The sequence below is a fragment of the Gossypium hirsutum genome, chromosome D01 (assembly GCF_007990345.1).
Source record: "Gossypium hirsutum isolate 1008001.06 chromosome D01, Gossypium_hirsutum_v2.1, whole genome shotgun sequence".
NCBI lineage: Eukaryota > Viridiplantae > Streptophyta > Magnoliopsida > Malvales > Malvaceae > Gossypium > Gossypium hirsutum.
The window spans coordinates 2,278,125-2,290,605 of NC_053437.1; the positions used below are offsets into that span (position 1 = coordinate 2,278,125).

Here is a 12,481-nt window from a genome sequence, read left to right on the forward strand (position 1 = left end):
TATAAGATGCATAAAATTTTAAAGCTAAATTTTTTATTAGCTAATAAAATATGTATAATTAATATGCGAAATTTGATAGGGTTTAAATAGTATACTTTTTGAGAGTGACCAATTTGTCTAATATTAAAATTGAGCGGGACCATAGTGGTCTTTTTACCTAAAATATCAAATCCAAATTGGAACTTCATCAAAGCACGCTTCTGTTGGTCACTTCCATTCTTCCTTTCTCAAATTTCTGAACCCAGAAAGGCCAAAAAAACAAACAAACAAACATGGCGGCTGCAGGATCTTTGCAGAATCTCCTGAAACTAGGGACTAAAATCGTCGGCGTGGGCCGCAACTATGCCGCGCACGCCAAAGAACTCGGCAACGCCGTCCCCAAGGTATCTATCTAGTTCCCATTTATCTTATTCAAAGAGAAGATTTAATTGGTTTGTTTCCAATTATGAACTAAATATGATGTGGAAATCTGGTTTCCGAGGAACCAGTACTGTTTTTAAAGCCGACATCATCTTATTTGGAAAATGGAGGTACAATTGAGGTTCCACATCCATTGAATTCATTGGATTATGAAGTTGAACTTGCTGTCGTGATCGGAAAAACGGCTCGGGATGTGCCTGAAAACACTGCCATGAACTATGTTGGAGGTAATTCGAATCATTTTTCATTAAAACCGACGGAATTTGTGCTGTGTTTTCTGTGATAAAAGGGAAAGCTTAGGGGCTGATAAGCTCGAGATGAAAGTGGGTTTAGGATCTCGCTTCTCGAGATATCCTTTTTTCTGCTAAAATATGTGATTTTGTTATTAAATAAGAATTGGATCGCGTAATTGTTAGTTAATAAAAGCATGTGTTAGACTTGATTCTATAATGTTTGATACATATGAATAAGAGGTTATAAGTTCAATTCCAATCACTTGCGAAAATAATTTTAATAAAAAATTACCCAAACCCCAGTTTTTACTGGTTTAGTCCGTTCTTTGTACTGGTTTAGTCCGTTCTTTTGTCGTTTTTATTGGTTAAATATTTTTTTTTGTATTTTCATGTCTATTTTACAATCTATGTTCGGGTTTCCAGTCTCCGAGGTTCAAACACTGTACCCAACACTTTCGGTGGTTAAATAGATATATTCCTGGTTCATTGGTTCTCTGTTTTTTTGGGATTTACCGGACCAGAGAGGTCACTGATTTCCGAGTGAACTGGTTCAACTGACCAATTGGTCCCGTTTTTGTTATCACTGGTTCCCTAAAGACCCCATTTTTTATGAGACTAAAATTGATCCAATAGCAAATTTTCTAACTGTAATGGAGCAAATGATGTGCTTATTACTACTTGATTTTGTATTTGTGTAGTTTACTTTAGAAGCTCTAGTTTGCTCTCTTATTATTTTTGCAAAGGTTTATGATTGATTTTGTTGTAAAATTGATGGGAAACCTTGGATGTTAATACGTTTCATTTACTTTCCCCCCCTTTTTGCACATTAACAATTTACATAGACTGATGAAATTATCAATTTCATGCTAAAATGGCTACATTCGTCTGCTTCAGGCTATGCTGTAGCGTTGGATATGACTGCAAGGGAAATCCAATCTGTTGCGAAGGTATAACATTTAGTCATATTAAGCTCTCATGTACATTTTGTAAAGGTTTTATTACTTCACATCCGAATGAATCATCTTTTCCACTGAGGCAAATCCTTGCTCTGATAGACAAGAGGATATCAAGTTATGATTTGTTTTCCGGTAGGACTTATATTGCTATTACTATGAAATTCTTAAATGAAGTATTTTAATAGTGGGGTTACCATTATGTTGCCTCTGATGTTCTACAGTTTCAGTTTTTCTTTGGCTATTTTTTACTCATTCCATTGGTACGTATTTTGGAGAATGAGGATGGGATCAACACATTAGAGACAAGTACATAAAGTCCACAAATCATTTAGCCTTCACGAAACCTCAAAATTTCTTTGTAATTAATTCTCTGGTTAAGAGCATTTGTAACTGAAATTCTCTGGAAAATGCAACGATTTTCCTTTTGGATGATTGCCACACCATGTTGTTACAGGATCAATGGAAAGAAAAAGCTTGTAGGCTCAACCATCTACTTTAATGGCAGATCTTAAGTTATATGTCAATCTTTATTCATCACATGCATCTTGCCATGATTCTTATTCTACTTGTTTATTGTTTGAGTTACTGATGTTCCTTTCTTATCACTTTTGTCAGTCTGCAGGTCTTCCATGGACAGTTGCTAAAGGGCAAGACACCTTCACTCCGATCAGTTCTGTTGTAAGAAATAAGATTGAAATAATTTCATCTTTCTCCTTTCTCTGAAGTACATTATGTCCCCAAATTAATTTTCAAGCTCTTTGACTAGATGATGAGTGTGTCTTTTGAGCTTTACATTTGCTGCTCAGGAATAATCAATATCGAACAATGTTGCTCTGACCCTTCATTTCTTGAAGTGGTTGTGTCCAACACATATCCGATCATAAGTATGGGATATGATCCTCCAAGAGCTCTCTAAATGTATAAAATTCTTGAAAAGACTGTTGAACATATCCTAGCTGGATGCATACTCATATTTTAACACTCGCATCCAAGTTGGACTGAGGAGAATAGCTGTTTTTCCCATGGTGTTCTATAATGTTATATATATATCTTCCAAAGTTTGCTGAATGAAAAGTTTTCTGCAGTTTTCAGTGTCCATGGTGCCCAATCCCGACAACTTGGAGCTCTGGTTAAAGGTTTATATACCAGCATTCTGCTATTCAGCGTTCATTTTGTGTACACATGGAATTCTTCAAGTTAATTATCTTTTTCCCCCAAACTAATCAAGTTTAGGTGCATTTTCATCACAGGTAGATGATGAAATACGACAAAAGGGTTCCACCAAGGATATGATCTTTAAGATTCCTTACCTTATTAGTCACATAAGTTCCATAATGACCCTTTTCGAAGGAGATACCATATTAACAGGTTAAATAGCATTCCCTTTTTCCCCCAAATTTTCTTCTTTCACATTAGTTGTTAAACTTAAAACATGTTATCTGGTTATTCCTTTTTAAACTAACATATTGATCAAAGATCTGAATCCATTGGCAAAAAAACCGAATTCTTTTCCAGGGGGTATGTTCTATTGTGGGATCTCATTCATGTTGATGATCCATACATTTCCTAATGGAACTCTTTGCCTGATTCTGTTGCATGTTTAGATTGTTATATTCTGTTTTCATGTATCATTCATCCAATAGATATGGCATGACTGGTTGGTTCGGTGCTTTATTTTTTCCCTATTTTATTTGGATTTGGTTGCGAGTATCCAACATTGATATGTTCAATTTTTGCCAAGATTTTCAAGTGTTTGTAGTGTCTTTAGAAGGATCATATACCTATACTCATGTTCGGATATGTGTTAGATACAGGTTTCTCTATAGATTCTAGCATACCCCATTTGTTCTCGTCCTTTTTATCAAACTTCTGATTTTAAACGCTAGTTATTGTATACAACATTTTCATCAATTTAAGTCTTAATTAGGCACTCTGTTGATTTCACTTTTGTAGGCACTCCACAAGGTGTTGGCCCTGTAAAGGTAGGCCAAAAGATAACTGCCGGAATAACAGGCTTGGTAGATGTTTGCTTCGACGTTGGAAAACGCCAAAAGCCAGGGAGTACTTGAGCTTAGTGCATCTGCACTGCTGCAACCATTGCCTGTTGAAAGCACAAGTTACCCTTTCATTTTCTGATGCAATTGCAGCAGGACATAAAAAATGGCACAATCTGCCATTGAAGCTAACCAAGCAAAAGAGACTGGACTTGGATCTTTTCAGGTATTCTGTCAATAAAGTTTCTTATATATAGTACTTTGTGAATCTCGTGTTTATGGAGTCATCATCATTATTGACACGCAATGTTAGTTGCAGTGATTATTACTGAAACTAACTCAGAAGAAACCAATGCCTGTTGGCTTTTGAAACTTGCCTGATTTTATGGATTTTGCTTAAAAGTTCAAGACAAATAATTCAGTGACATGAATTGTTTTAAGTTTCAGCTTAAATTAACATATCCAATACTTCTTTTGTCTGAGTTTATTTGATGTGGTTATGTTCAAAATTTTCTTTTTCAAGATTTTCATGTATTTGGAGAGTCGTTGGAAAACCTTACCTTGTATCCATGTCCAGATATGTGCTAGACATAAGTGTCGGATATACATGTTTCAAGAAAAAAGAGGATTCGAAATGACATAAGACGTCATTTTTGTTTATGTGAATGCGACACTCAGTGTTCAAGACATGGATATAGGCAAGTCCCTGGTTGCTGATAATGAACTTCAAAGACATTTTCACCTCTATTGTAAATTGGATCAATAGTCAAGCTGATCATTTGGTTTAATAGATTTAACGGGTGAATGCCAGTTGATCTATGATTAAATAAAAGAATAAAAAAGACCTAGAGAAATTAATAAACACAAATTCTAGAATTTGGGCAATAAATATTAGCCAAAATATGAAAAGAAAAATCAAAATATATTTTAAATTTGGTTCATATGATTTTTAGTTCATTTTTCATCTTGGTCCACGGTTTTTTACCAATTCATAGCTGTCCTCTTTATTCCCAGTTATATGTTGTCAGTTAAATCACTAGTTGTTTATTCAATCAATTAACTTGGTCTGAGTATGATAACATTGCTTGTTGAAAGTTTATAATTTTAATAAAAATCAGTTTCACCTATCTCATGTGCACTTAAATCATGCAAATTATCATTTTATGTAAAAGAAAAATCTATTAATATAGTATTTTGGATAAATATGGTGGAAATATCATAGCAATTTAAAATTTTGCATATATGAATTATAATTTTATTAATAAATTTAACAGTTAAATTATTAAAATATTATATTGTTTTCATTTTTTCAACGAAAATATAATTTGTTGTGATTTTATGGGTATATTCTTATCAGTTTATTTGTTTTGAAACTTGAAGTTCATGTCATATATATTGCATTATTAATTATTAATCAACCAACAATGATGAGATCATGTTCAATCACACCCTTGCATGTGGGAAGGATAATAGGTGCTTAGGCAAACATGTCATTATTAGGGTTTCAAACCCTAAATCAAATTTGTGTGTAAGCATACTGATTTATTTCACTACAACAATGTTCGCTGCATCTTATTTCACAGTAGTTAGCTGCCCCGATGTTGGATTAATTTGTTCTTTTTTTTGGGTAAACTACACCCCAAGTAAGTTTACACATTGGGGAACAATGGTTCAAAATGAAAAAAATATGGGGTACAATTGTATGATCTAACCTAAAATTTTTATTTGAAATGATGATTTAACGTGTCACGTCAGCTTACCGTTACACTGTTAACGGCAATTAACGGCTTAGTGACTAAAATGTTACAACACGTTAATGTAAGTGACTAAAACGTAACATTTCAAACATAAGTGACTAAAATATAACATGAGAGAAAACAAAAATGACTATTTTGATAGTGTACCCTTCTTCTTGTATATGACTTGATACTTAATTACTTACGTACTAATTACGAAATATTGACATTTCTACGGAAATGTATGGCTACAAAATGTAGGGTATAAATGAAATACAAGTAATCGCATTTTATTTGGATCGGATTAGAATAACTCAAATTTAATTTAATAATTCTTAGTAAAGCTTGTGTTTGAATCGAATTTAAACATCATAAATACTCAATTCTTATGTGAAGGCAGAAATTTTTTTGGGGAGTCAAAATTAAATTGTATATTCTCATGATCGTAAAAATATAATTTTATCATTTTGATAGTCAATATCTTTATAACTTTTAGGGGATTTATCATATTTTTATTATTTTTGGTGGCCAAAGTAAAAATTTACCATTACTAATTTAAAATTTTCTAAACTATAAGGAGACTTAAATAAAAAATTTTCCATTTTATCAGCCTCCACTGTGTTCCCCACTGCATAAAACTTACAGCTGCATATTGAACTGAAACCATCAATTGCTCCACCAGTAATTCTGCTTCTTCTTTCAATTGTTTCCGAGGAGAAAGGTCTCTGCTGATTCTGGAAAATGAAAGTAATGCATCACTCAGATGAAGCACATTGAAAACAGTAGTCATTGAACTACTATATAAAATGCATTACTTCTCAAAATAACATCCCAAGCTATGCCATTGACGATTCTTTGAACGGTTTCCAAAGCGAACTACTTCTATTGAAAAGAGACAAGGAATTGATAGATTACCCATAGTCAAAAGAGGGTGGCGACGTCGAGAGGAGTAAGCTTGTCCCACGGTGAAGAAGAGGAACCACCAAAATGCACCAAGCGGGAACTACGGCACTGACGAGGTAGTGGACTTCGTTAGTTGTCTGAAAGCGACAGACTCGGCGATGATGTCCAGCGGGATCGATCTGAACTGCGATGAAGAAGAGGAAAGCATGGGATGGCATAAAGCGTTGCCTTAAACGGAACCTATGGCATTGATGCTGCTGCGGGCTTCCACCGGCGCCGAAGAGCGGCAAACACGGTGGTGGCGTCGATCGGAATGGGTTGGAAGGAAGGCCGACAGGAGGGACCGTGAATGGCGACTTGGGGAGGAAGTTTTTTTTAACGTAAAAGAAGATTTCTTTTTGGGTAAACTACTAAATAAACATTTTTATGTCTCAGATTATATTTTAGTCACTTATATTTGAAATGTTACGTTTTAGTCACTTACGTTATCATTTTGTTACAAAATGATTACTCTCTCGTTAAGATTAGGGGTGAGTATCCAATTGCATCGAGTCGAATATAGTCAAAAAATTTCGAGTCAAGTCGAGTTAACGGATCCTATTATTTATACTCAATGTTGTGTTTACATGGACCAATTATTTAACTAGTAGACGAAGTACAAAATTATTTAACTATATAAACAATATAATAGCTTTACCTTTAGGTAAACATATATCAAAACAAAGTAGTTTTGTCTTTATTCGGATTTTTGAATAACTCAAATTGTGTAATTCATATTTGAGTTAAATCAAAAAACTTAATTCTTTATTTAAATTGATCCAAATAACTCGATTAACACAAATAATTCAAATTATTAAATTCAAAATTTAATTTTTTTTATAAAATTTTTCAAATCAAATCGAATTTTAATCACCAAACAGCAATCCAACTGTTACTATTAATTTTTATTTAATCTAAAGGCTCTTGTTTTCTTAAGCTCATGGTAAGCTTTTTTTTTTTTTTTTTAAGCTCTTTTGTAAGAGCTTTCGGTAGAATTTCCCTACCCTTTATATGTAAAAAAGCTAAAAAAGATACAAATAAAATAATATTTAATTAAAAATACAAATAATATTAAATAAAATATCGAAAAGTGGGTAAGGGCATTAAAGTCAAATTCACAATTTCCACCGTCAACCAAGGCGTCTCTTGGACTGAAAGTCGAACATCTCATCTTTTCACTTAAAAACCCTTCCACCCCATTTCTCTCTTTTCTAAATAGAAGAATCAAAGTCCGACCCGATTCCGTATCAGACTCCATAGCTGCAAAAGCTTCAAAGCCATGAGCGAGACCGATAATGGATTCGGTGGTTCCTCTGATATTCCCATGGATAACAATAACAGCTACGCCTTAAGTGGCAGGATCATGCTCAGCACCATTGTTGTTTTGTTCTTCGTCGTTATACTCGCCTTCATCTTCCATCTCTACGCTCGTTGGTACATCCTACGTTCCCGCAGCCGTCGTTCCAGCGGTCGCCGTAATCGACGGCTAACGCAGTTCGTTTTCTACGTTGATCCAAACTCCAATGCCGCCGCCAATCGCGGACTAGATGCGCGCGTTCTCAAGTCGCTCCCGGTTTTCACTTTCTCCTCCGAGACCCACCCGGATTCCGCCCTCGAATGCGCCGTTTGTTTGTCGGAGTTCGAAGAAAATGAGTCGGGCCGGGTATTACCCAAATGTAATCATAGTTTCCATTTAGCTTGTATAGATATGTGGTTTCACTCTCACTCAACGTGTCCTCTTTGTCGGACCCCCGTCGAAGAATACAAACCCGTATCTGATAACCCGGGAGATTTAGTATTAACTATCAATGAACCGTCAGAAGGAGAATCCGGATCCGATCGGAGCTCAGATTTGTGTGCCACGTGTCGACACGAGGAAGGACATGAAGATTCGTCGGCCGTTGGGTACCGCAGGAAATTGTCGATTGAGATTTCAAGAAATACTGAAGGTTTCGTGGGTGAGTCGAGTGGGTGGAACTCAGGACCGAGTCCAGCTTATAGATCGCCAATGACTCGAATGTTGTCGTTTAAGAGGATACTGAGTAGGGACAGAAGAGGGAGTGGAACAATCTCCGTTCCCGAGTCGGATATCGAGCGAGGCGGGGATGAGACTCCGCAAACTCAGGGATTACTAGGGTGATGACGTGATGTGTGACTCAGTAGACAAAAATCAGCGGCGCGGCTGATTTACTGTACTGCGGTGAAAAGACATTCTTACGAGGACTAGGATGACAGAATCCACGTGGCTTGAGGATATTGAAACGAAAACACCTGGCAGATTTTGAGACGTTGATGAACAAGAATATTTATTTGTAATTTTTTGTGTGTATAAATTTGTCTCATTAATTAACATTGGGTTTTTTACAAAAATATTATAAAAAAATAAAAAATAACTAAAATGTTATAATTTTTTTATTTACCAATATATATATTTTATTTACCAAAATATATAAAAAAAATTAAAAAAACAAAAAAAAAACCTGACACCAGCCTGATCAGGCCAATTAAATTGGCGGCACCAAAGGTGCCAAATAAATTGGTGGCACCAATAGTGCCAAAGTCATTGGCGGCACTGCCAAAGGAAAAAAAAGTGTGTAATTGCTTTCTAAGTCTTTCTTATTTATTATTTTCTTTTTATTCCCTTTTAATTCTTTTTTTATTTAATAACTTTATTTTAATTTAATAAACTATTCTCATTTAATAACTCTATTTTAATTTAATAAACTATTAAGTAATACTTAATTTTTTAAAATTAAAATAGAGTTATTAAATGAGAGAATTCTAATTAAGTGACCATCTGCAGCTTTAAGGACCTGACATGCAAATTTACCATTTTGAATTTTGAAAGTGAATTACTACTTGCGCACTAAAATTGAAATGTGACTAATTGCCTTCTAAGCCCTCCTTATTTATTATTTTCTTTTTATTCCCCTTCAACTCAATTTTTTATTTAATAACTCTATTTTAATTTAATAAACTATTATCATTTAATAACTCTATTTTAATTTAATAAAATATTAAGTAATACTTAATTTTTTAAATTAAAATAGAGTTATTAAATAAAAAATTGAGTTGAAGGGGAATAAAAAGAAAATAATAAATAAGGAGGGCTTAGAAAGCAATTAGCCACATTTCAATTTTAGTGCGCAAGCAGCAGCAATTCGCTTTCAAAATTCAAAATGGTAAATTTACATGTCAGGTCCTTGAAACTGCAGATGGTCACTTAATTAGAATTCTCTCATTTAATAACTCTATTTTAATTTAATAAAATATTAAGTATTACTTAATATTTTATTAAATTAAAATAGAGTTATTAAATGAGAATAGTTTATTAAATAAAAAAAGAGTTGAAGGGGAATAAAAAGAAAATAATAAACAATGAGGACTTAGAAAGCAATTACACACTTTTTTTTTTCCTTTGGCACGCCGCCAATGACTTTGGCACCAATACCACCAATTTATTTGGCACATTTGGTGCCGCCAATTTAATTGGCCTGATCAGGTTGGTGTCAGGTTTTTTTTTATTTTTTGATATATTTTGGTAAATAAAAAAATTATAACATTTTAGTTATTTTTTATTTTTTTATAATATTTTTGTAAAAAATCCAATTAATATTATTTTATATATATTTGTTTTACTTGAGGTAAACCACCTTTAGAAACTAAAATTATCGTCTTCGAAAAAAGAATAATACACAAACTCAAAAACTAATTAAATACTATATGATCTGATTTTTCTATTGTTTTATTTTAATATATATTTTTGATAATAATAAATTTAAAAATTTATGGCATTGCTGATTAAGCCTTAACTTGATTTGTATCGATATTGTTATCAATGTAGATATTGTTATCAATGTAGGAAGTCGTAGGTTCGAGTACCTGAAGCACATTATATTCCTATTTAATAATTTGGGAGAGGCTATGGATAATTTTAGTCATTGTATAAAAAAATAGATATGATAATAACTTATAATGAGATTAATGTTGAAAAAAAAAAGTCCCGAAGTCCATGGTTGATAAAATTATTAGATTTTTATCTAGATCTTTCAACATAAAATTTCTAATTTTATTTGTATGTTACGCGTTATTTTTTACGAGTATTATTTTATTGAATATGATAAAATGGAAAAATTATTTTATGAATTTTTCCCTCCACATCATCCATTGCCTCTTTCCAATTATTTAATGATATTTTAGTAATTTTTTTCATGTCATTAATACATATTTTTTTGTAATGTTTTACCCTAAACCTTAATATTGAGTTAAGTTCAGGGTTCGAGATTCAGAGTAAAAATCACCAAAATTATGTGTCAATGACATAAAATTTTTTTGAAATATTATTAAATAATTGGAAAGAGAACATGAATCATGCGGTTGAAATAGTTCATCTAATAATTTCTTAATAAAATGACATGTGTTACATTTTTAAAAAAATTTAAAAATTTAATTAAGTTTAAATGCTTTTAAATGTGTATTGTTTTTAATTTTTAAAAAATGAAAATAAAAAAATCAATTAATAGGATATGAACCTTATTAATAATATGATGTTTATTTTATAATTGAATATATCTAATTGATATTATATTTGATGATATTATATTTTTATTATATTAATAATATTTATTATTGTTAGTTGATGGTGGCGCAACTAGAGCCGTCTCGATTTGACCCAACCTAGCAGACATTTCTATTTTATTATCGACCTCTACAATTTTTTTATACACATGTGACATGTCATATAATATTTCAATTTCTCTTAAGCGGTAAAACAGATAAGGGTATATGTGATTATATATAAAAAGTTAAATTATGTTATTACTAGATTTAATTTTTATATATTTTATTTGATAAATTTTAGTTTCTGTATTTTTCAATTTTTCAAATTTTAATCCTAGTTCAAATAGTAGCAATTAAATCTATTTGGTTAAATTTATTTACTAGTCCTGTATTATGTGTACAATCACGGATTTAGTCCGTTCTCTCCAATTGGATCATTCTAAGTCCCTATACTTTTCAATTTTTGAAATTTCAGTCTTGACGCAAATGACAAATGTTAACCCATTAATTGGATTTTTAGTGAGTAACATGTAGAAATAGTAAATTGGCATGACATTACACATGTGATAATATGTTTGATGCATCAGATTTTAGAAGCATGACATTACACATCTGATAATATGTTTGACGCATCAGATTTTATAAGTAATAGAACTTTACTAAATGAATTTAACATATATGATTTGGTGAGGACTAAAATTTTAAAATTTAGAAAGTATAGAGATTAAATCCATAATTTTTGCAAAGTACAAGGATTAATGACAGAATTTAACCTATAAAAAAACATTTTCTTCTAAGCTTAATGTTTCTGTAATTTCTTTTACTCGTAATATTTTTAAAAAATATATTTTTTTTAATTTATCAAGGTATTCATTGAAGCAAATCTAATGACTAATCTTTCGTATCCTATAGGTCCACTAAAAGAATAGACCCTAACCATGAATTTAAATAAAAATGGATACTTCATATTAAAAGAAGGAATTTGTTAAGAAGTGTATGAATTTGGTAACCTTTTCAGAACCGGACTAATGATTAAATCGACTAATTTATTAGTTTGATTGGTATAAATGATTTGATTAAATAATTTATTAAAAACATTAAAAAAACTGAATCAATCGATTTAATAACTAATTTAAATAATTTTTTATTTTAATTTAATTGATTCGTATTACTTTTCGACTCAATCGATCTAAACACTTTCTCAGAACCCTTGTCCCGAACCATGCACAATCCTACCTACTAATCCAAATAACTAGGGGTGAGCATTCGATCGAATCGAATCGAAAATTTTCGAGTTAATCGAGTTTTCGAATCTCATTTTATCATCCTAACTTTATTTGAAGTTTTCTCGAATCGAGTCGAGTGAGATGGAATTCGAATCGAATCGAATATATTTCTTCGAGTTAAATTTTAAAAATTAATTTTGGGTCATTGTAACTATTGTCACCCATCGTAATAAAATTTGTCCACCTTAATCAAATTTTTTATTAACTTTCATCACTTCATAATTTATTTATTAATTTTTTATATATTGGTTAGCTTCTTTGCTTGCTTAGTTGTTTCAATTATCTTCAGATTCTTGTCACTATGTATTTTAGAATTAAAAAATATATTAAATGTAAAAATATGATTTTTTTAAT

At 31.8% G+C, this 12,481-nt stretch overlaps 3 protein-coding genes across 3 annotated transcripts; 2 read left to right on the top strand and 1 right to left on the bottom strand.

Moving 5' to 3' along the window:
* Window positions 1–191: 191 nt before the first annotated feature.
* LOC121213722 (probable acylpyruvase FAHD1, mitochondrial) lies at window positions 192–4,085 on the top strand. Its single transcript, XM_041086722.1, has 7 exons — window positions 192–383; window positions 482–647; window positions 1,548–1,600; window positions 2,225–2,287; window positions 2,695–2,745; window positions 2,860–2,977; window positions 3,563–4,085. Exons 1-7 carry the CDS (start codon window positions 273–275, stop codon window positions 3,676–3,678), a joined length of 678 nt encoding a protein of 225 aa, XP_040942656.1. The 5' UTR covers window positions 192–272; the 3' UTR covers window positions 3,679–4,085.
* A 1,313-nt stretch (window positions 4,086–5,398) lies between these two features.
* LOC107936109 (uncharacterized) lies at window positions 5,399–6,862 on the bottom strand. Its single transcript, XM_016868770.2, has 2 exons — window positions 6,255–6,862; window positions 5,399–6,073 (listed from the first exon to the last, which is right to left on the bottom strand). The coding sequence occupies exons 1-2, from the start codon at window positions 6,458–6,460 to the stop codon at window positions 5,905–5,907; spliced, it is 375 nt and encodes a 124-aa protein (XP_016724259.1). The 5' UTR covers window positions 6,461–6,862; the 3' UTR covers window positions 5,399–5,904.
* Window positions 6,863–7,252: 390 nt separating this feature from the next.
* LOC107936086 (RING-H2 finger protein ATL2) lies at window positions 7,253–8,695 on the top strand. The gene has a single exon (XM_016868737.2). The coding sequence runs from the start codon at window positions 7,561–7,563 to the stop codon at window positions 8,419–8,421; it is 861 nt and encodes a 286-aa protein (XP_016724226.1). The 5' UTR covers window positions 7,253–7,560; the 3' UTR covers window positions 8,422–8,695.
* The last annotated feature ends 3,786 nt before the right edge of the window (window positions 8,696–12,481 follow it).

What these genes read in the sequence shown, in the direction of transcription:
- LOC107936109 (XM_016868770.2), bottom strand. Translation starts at nt 6,460, where the DNA reads ATGCCATCCCATGCTTTCCTCTTCTTCATCGCAGTTCAGATCGATCCC. An exon ending in CCACCCTCTTTTGACTATGG is followed by an intron (nt 6,074 to 6,254) that starts GTAATCTATCAA and finishes TTCATTTTCCAG; the next exon opens with AATCAGCAGAGACCTTTCTC.
- LOC121213722 (XM_041086722.1), top strand. Translation starts at nt 273, where the DNA reads ATGGCGGCTGCAGGATCTTTGCAGAATCTCCTGAAACTAGGGACTAAA. An exon ending in TCGGCAACGCCGTCCCCAAG is followed by an intron (nt 384 to 481) that starts GTATCTATCTAG and finishes CTGGTTTCCGAG; the next exon opens with GAACCAGTACTGTTTTTAAA. An exon ending in ACTTGGAGCTCTGGTTAAAG is followed by an intron (nt 2,746 to 2,859) that starts GTTTATATACCA and finishes TTTTCATCACAG; the next exon opens with GTAGATGATGAAATACGACA.
- LOC107936086 (XM_016868737.2), top strand. Translation starts at nt 7,561, where the DNA reads ATGAGCGAGACCGATAATGGATTCGGTGGTTCCTCTGATATTCCCATG.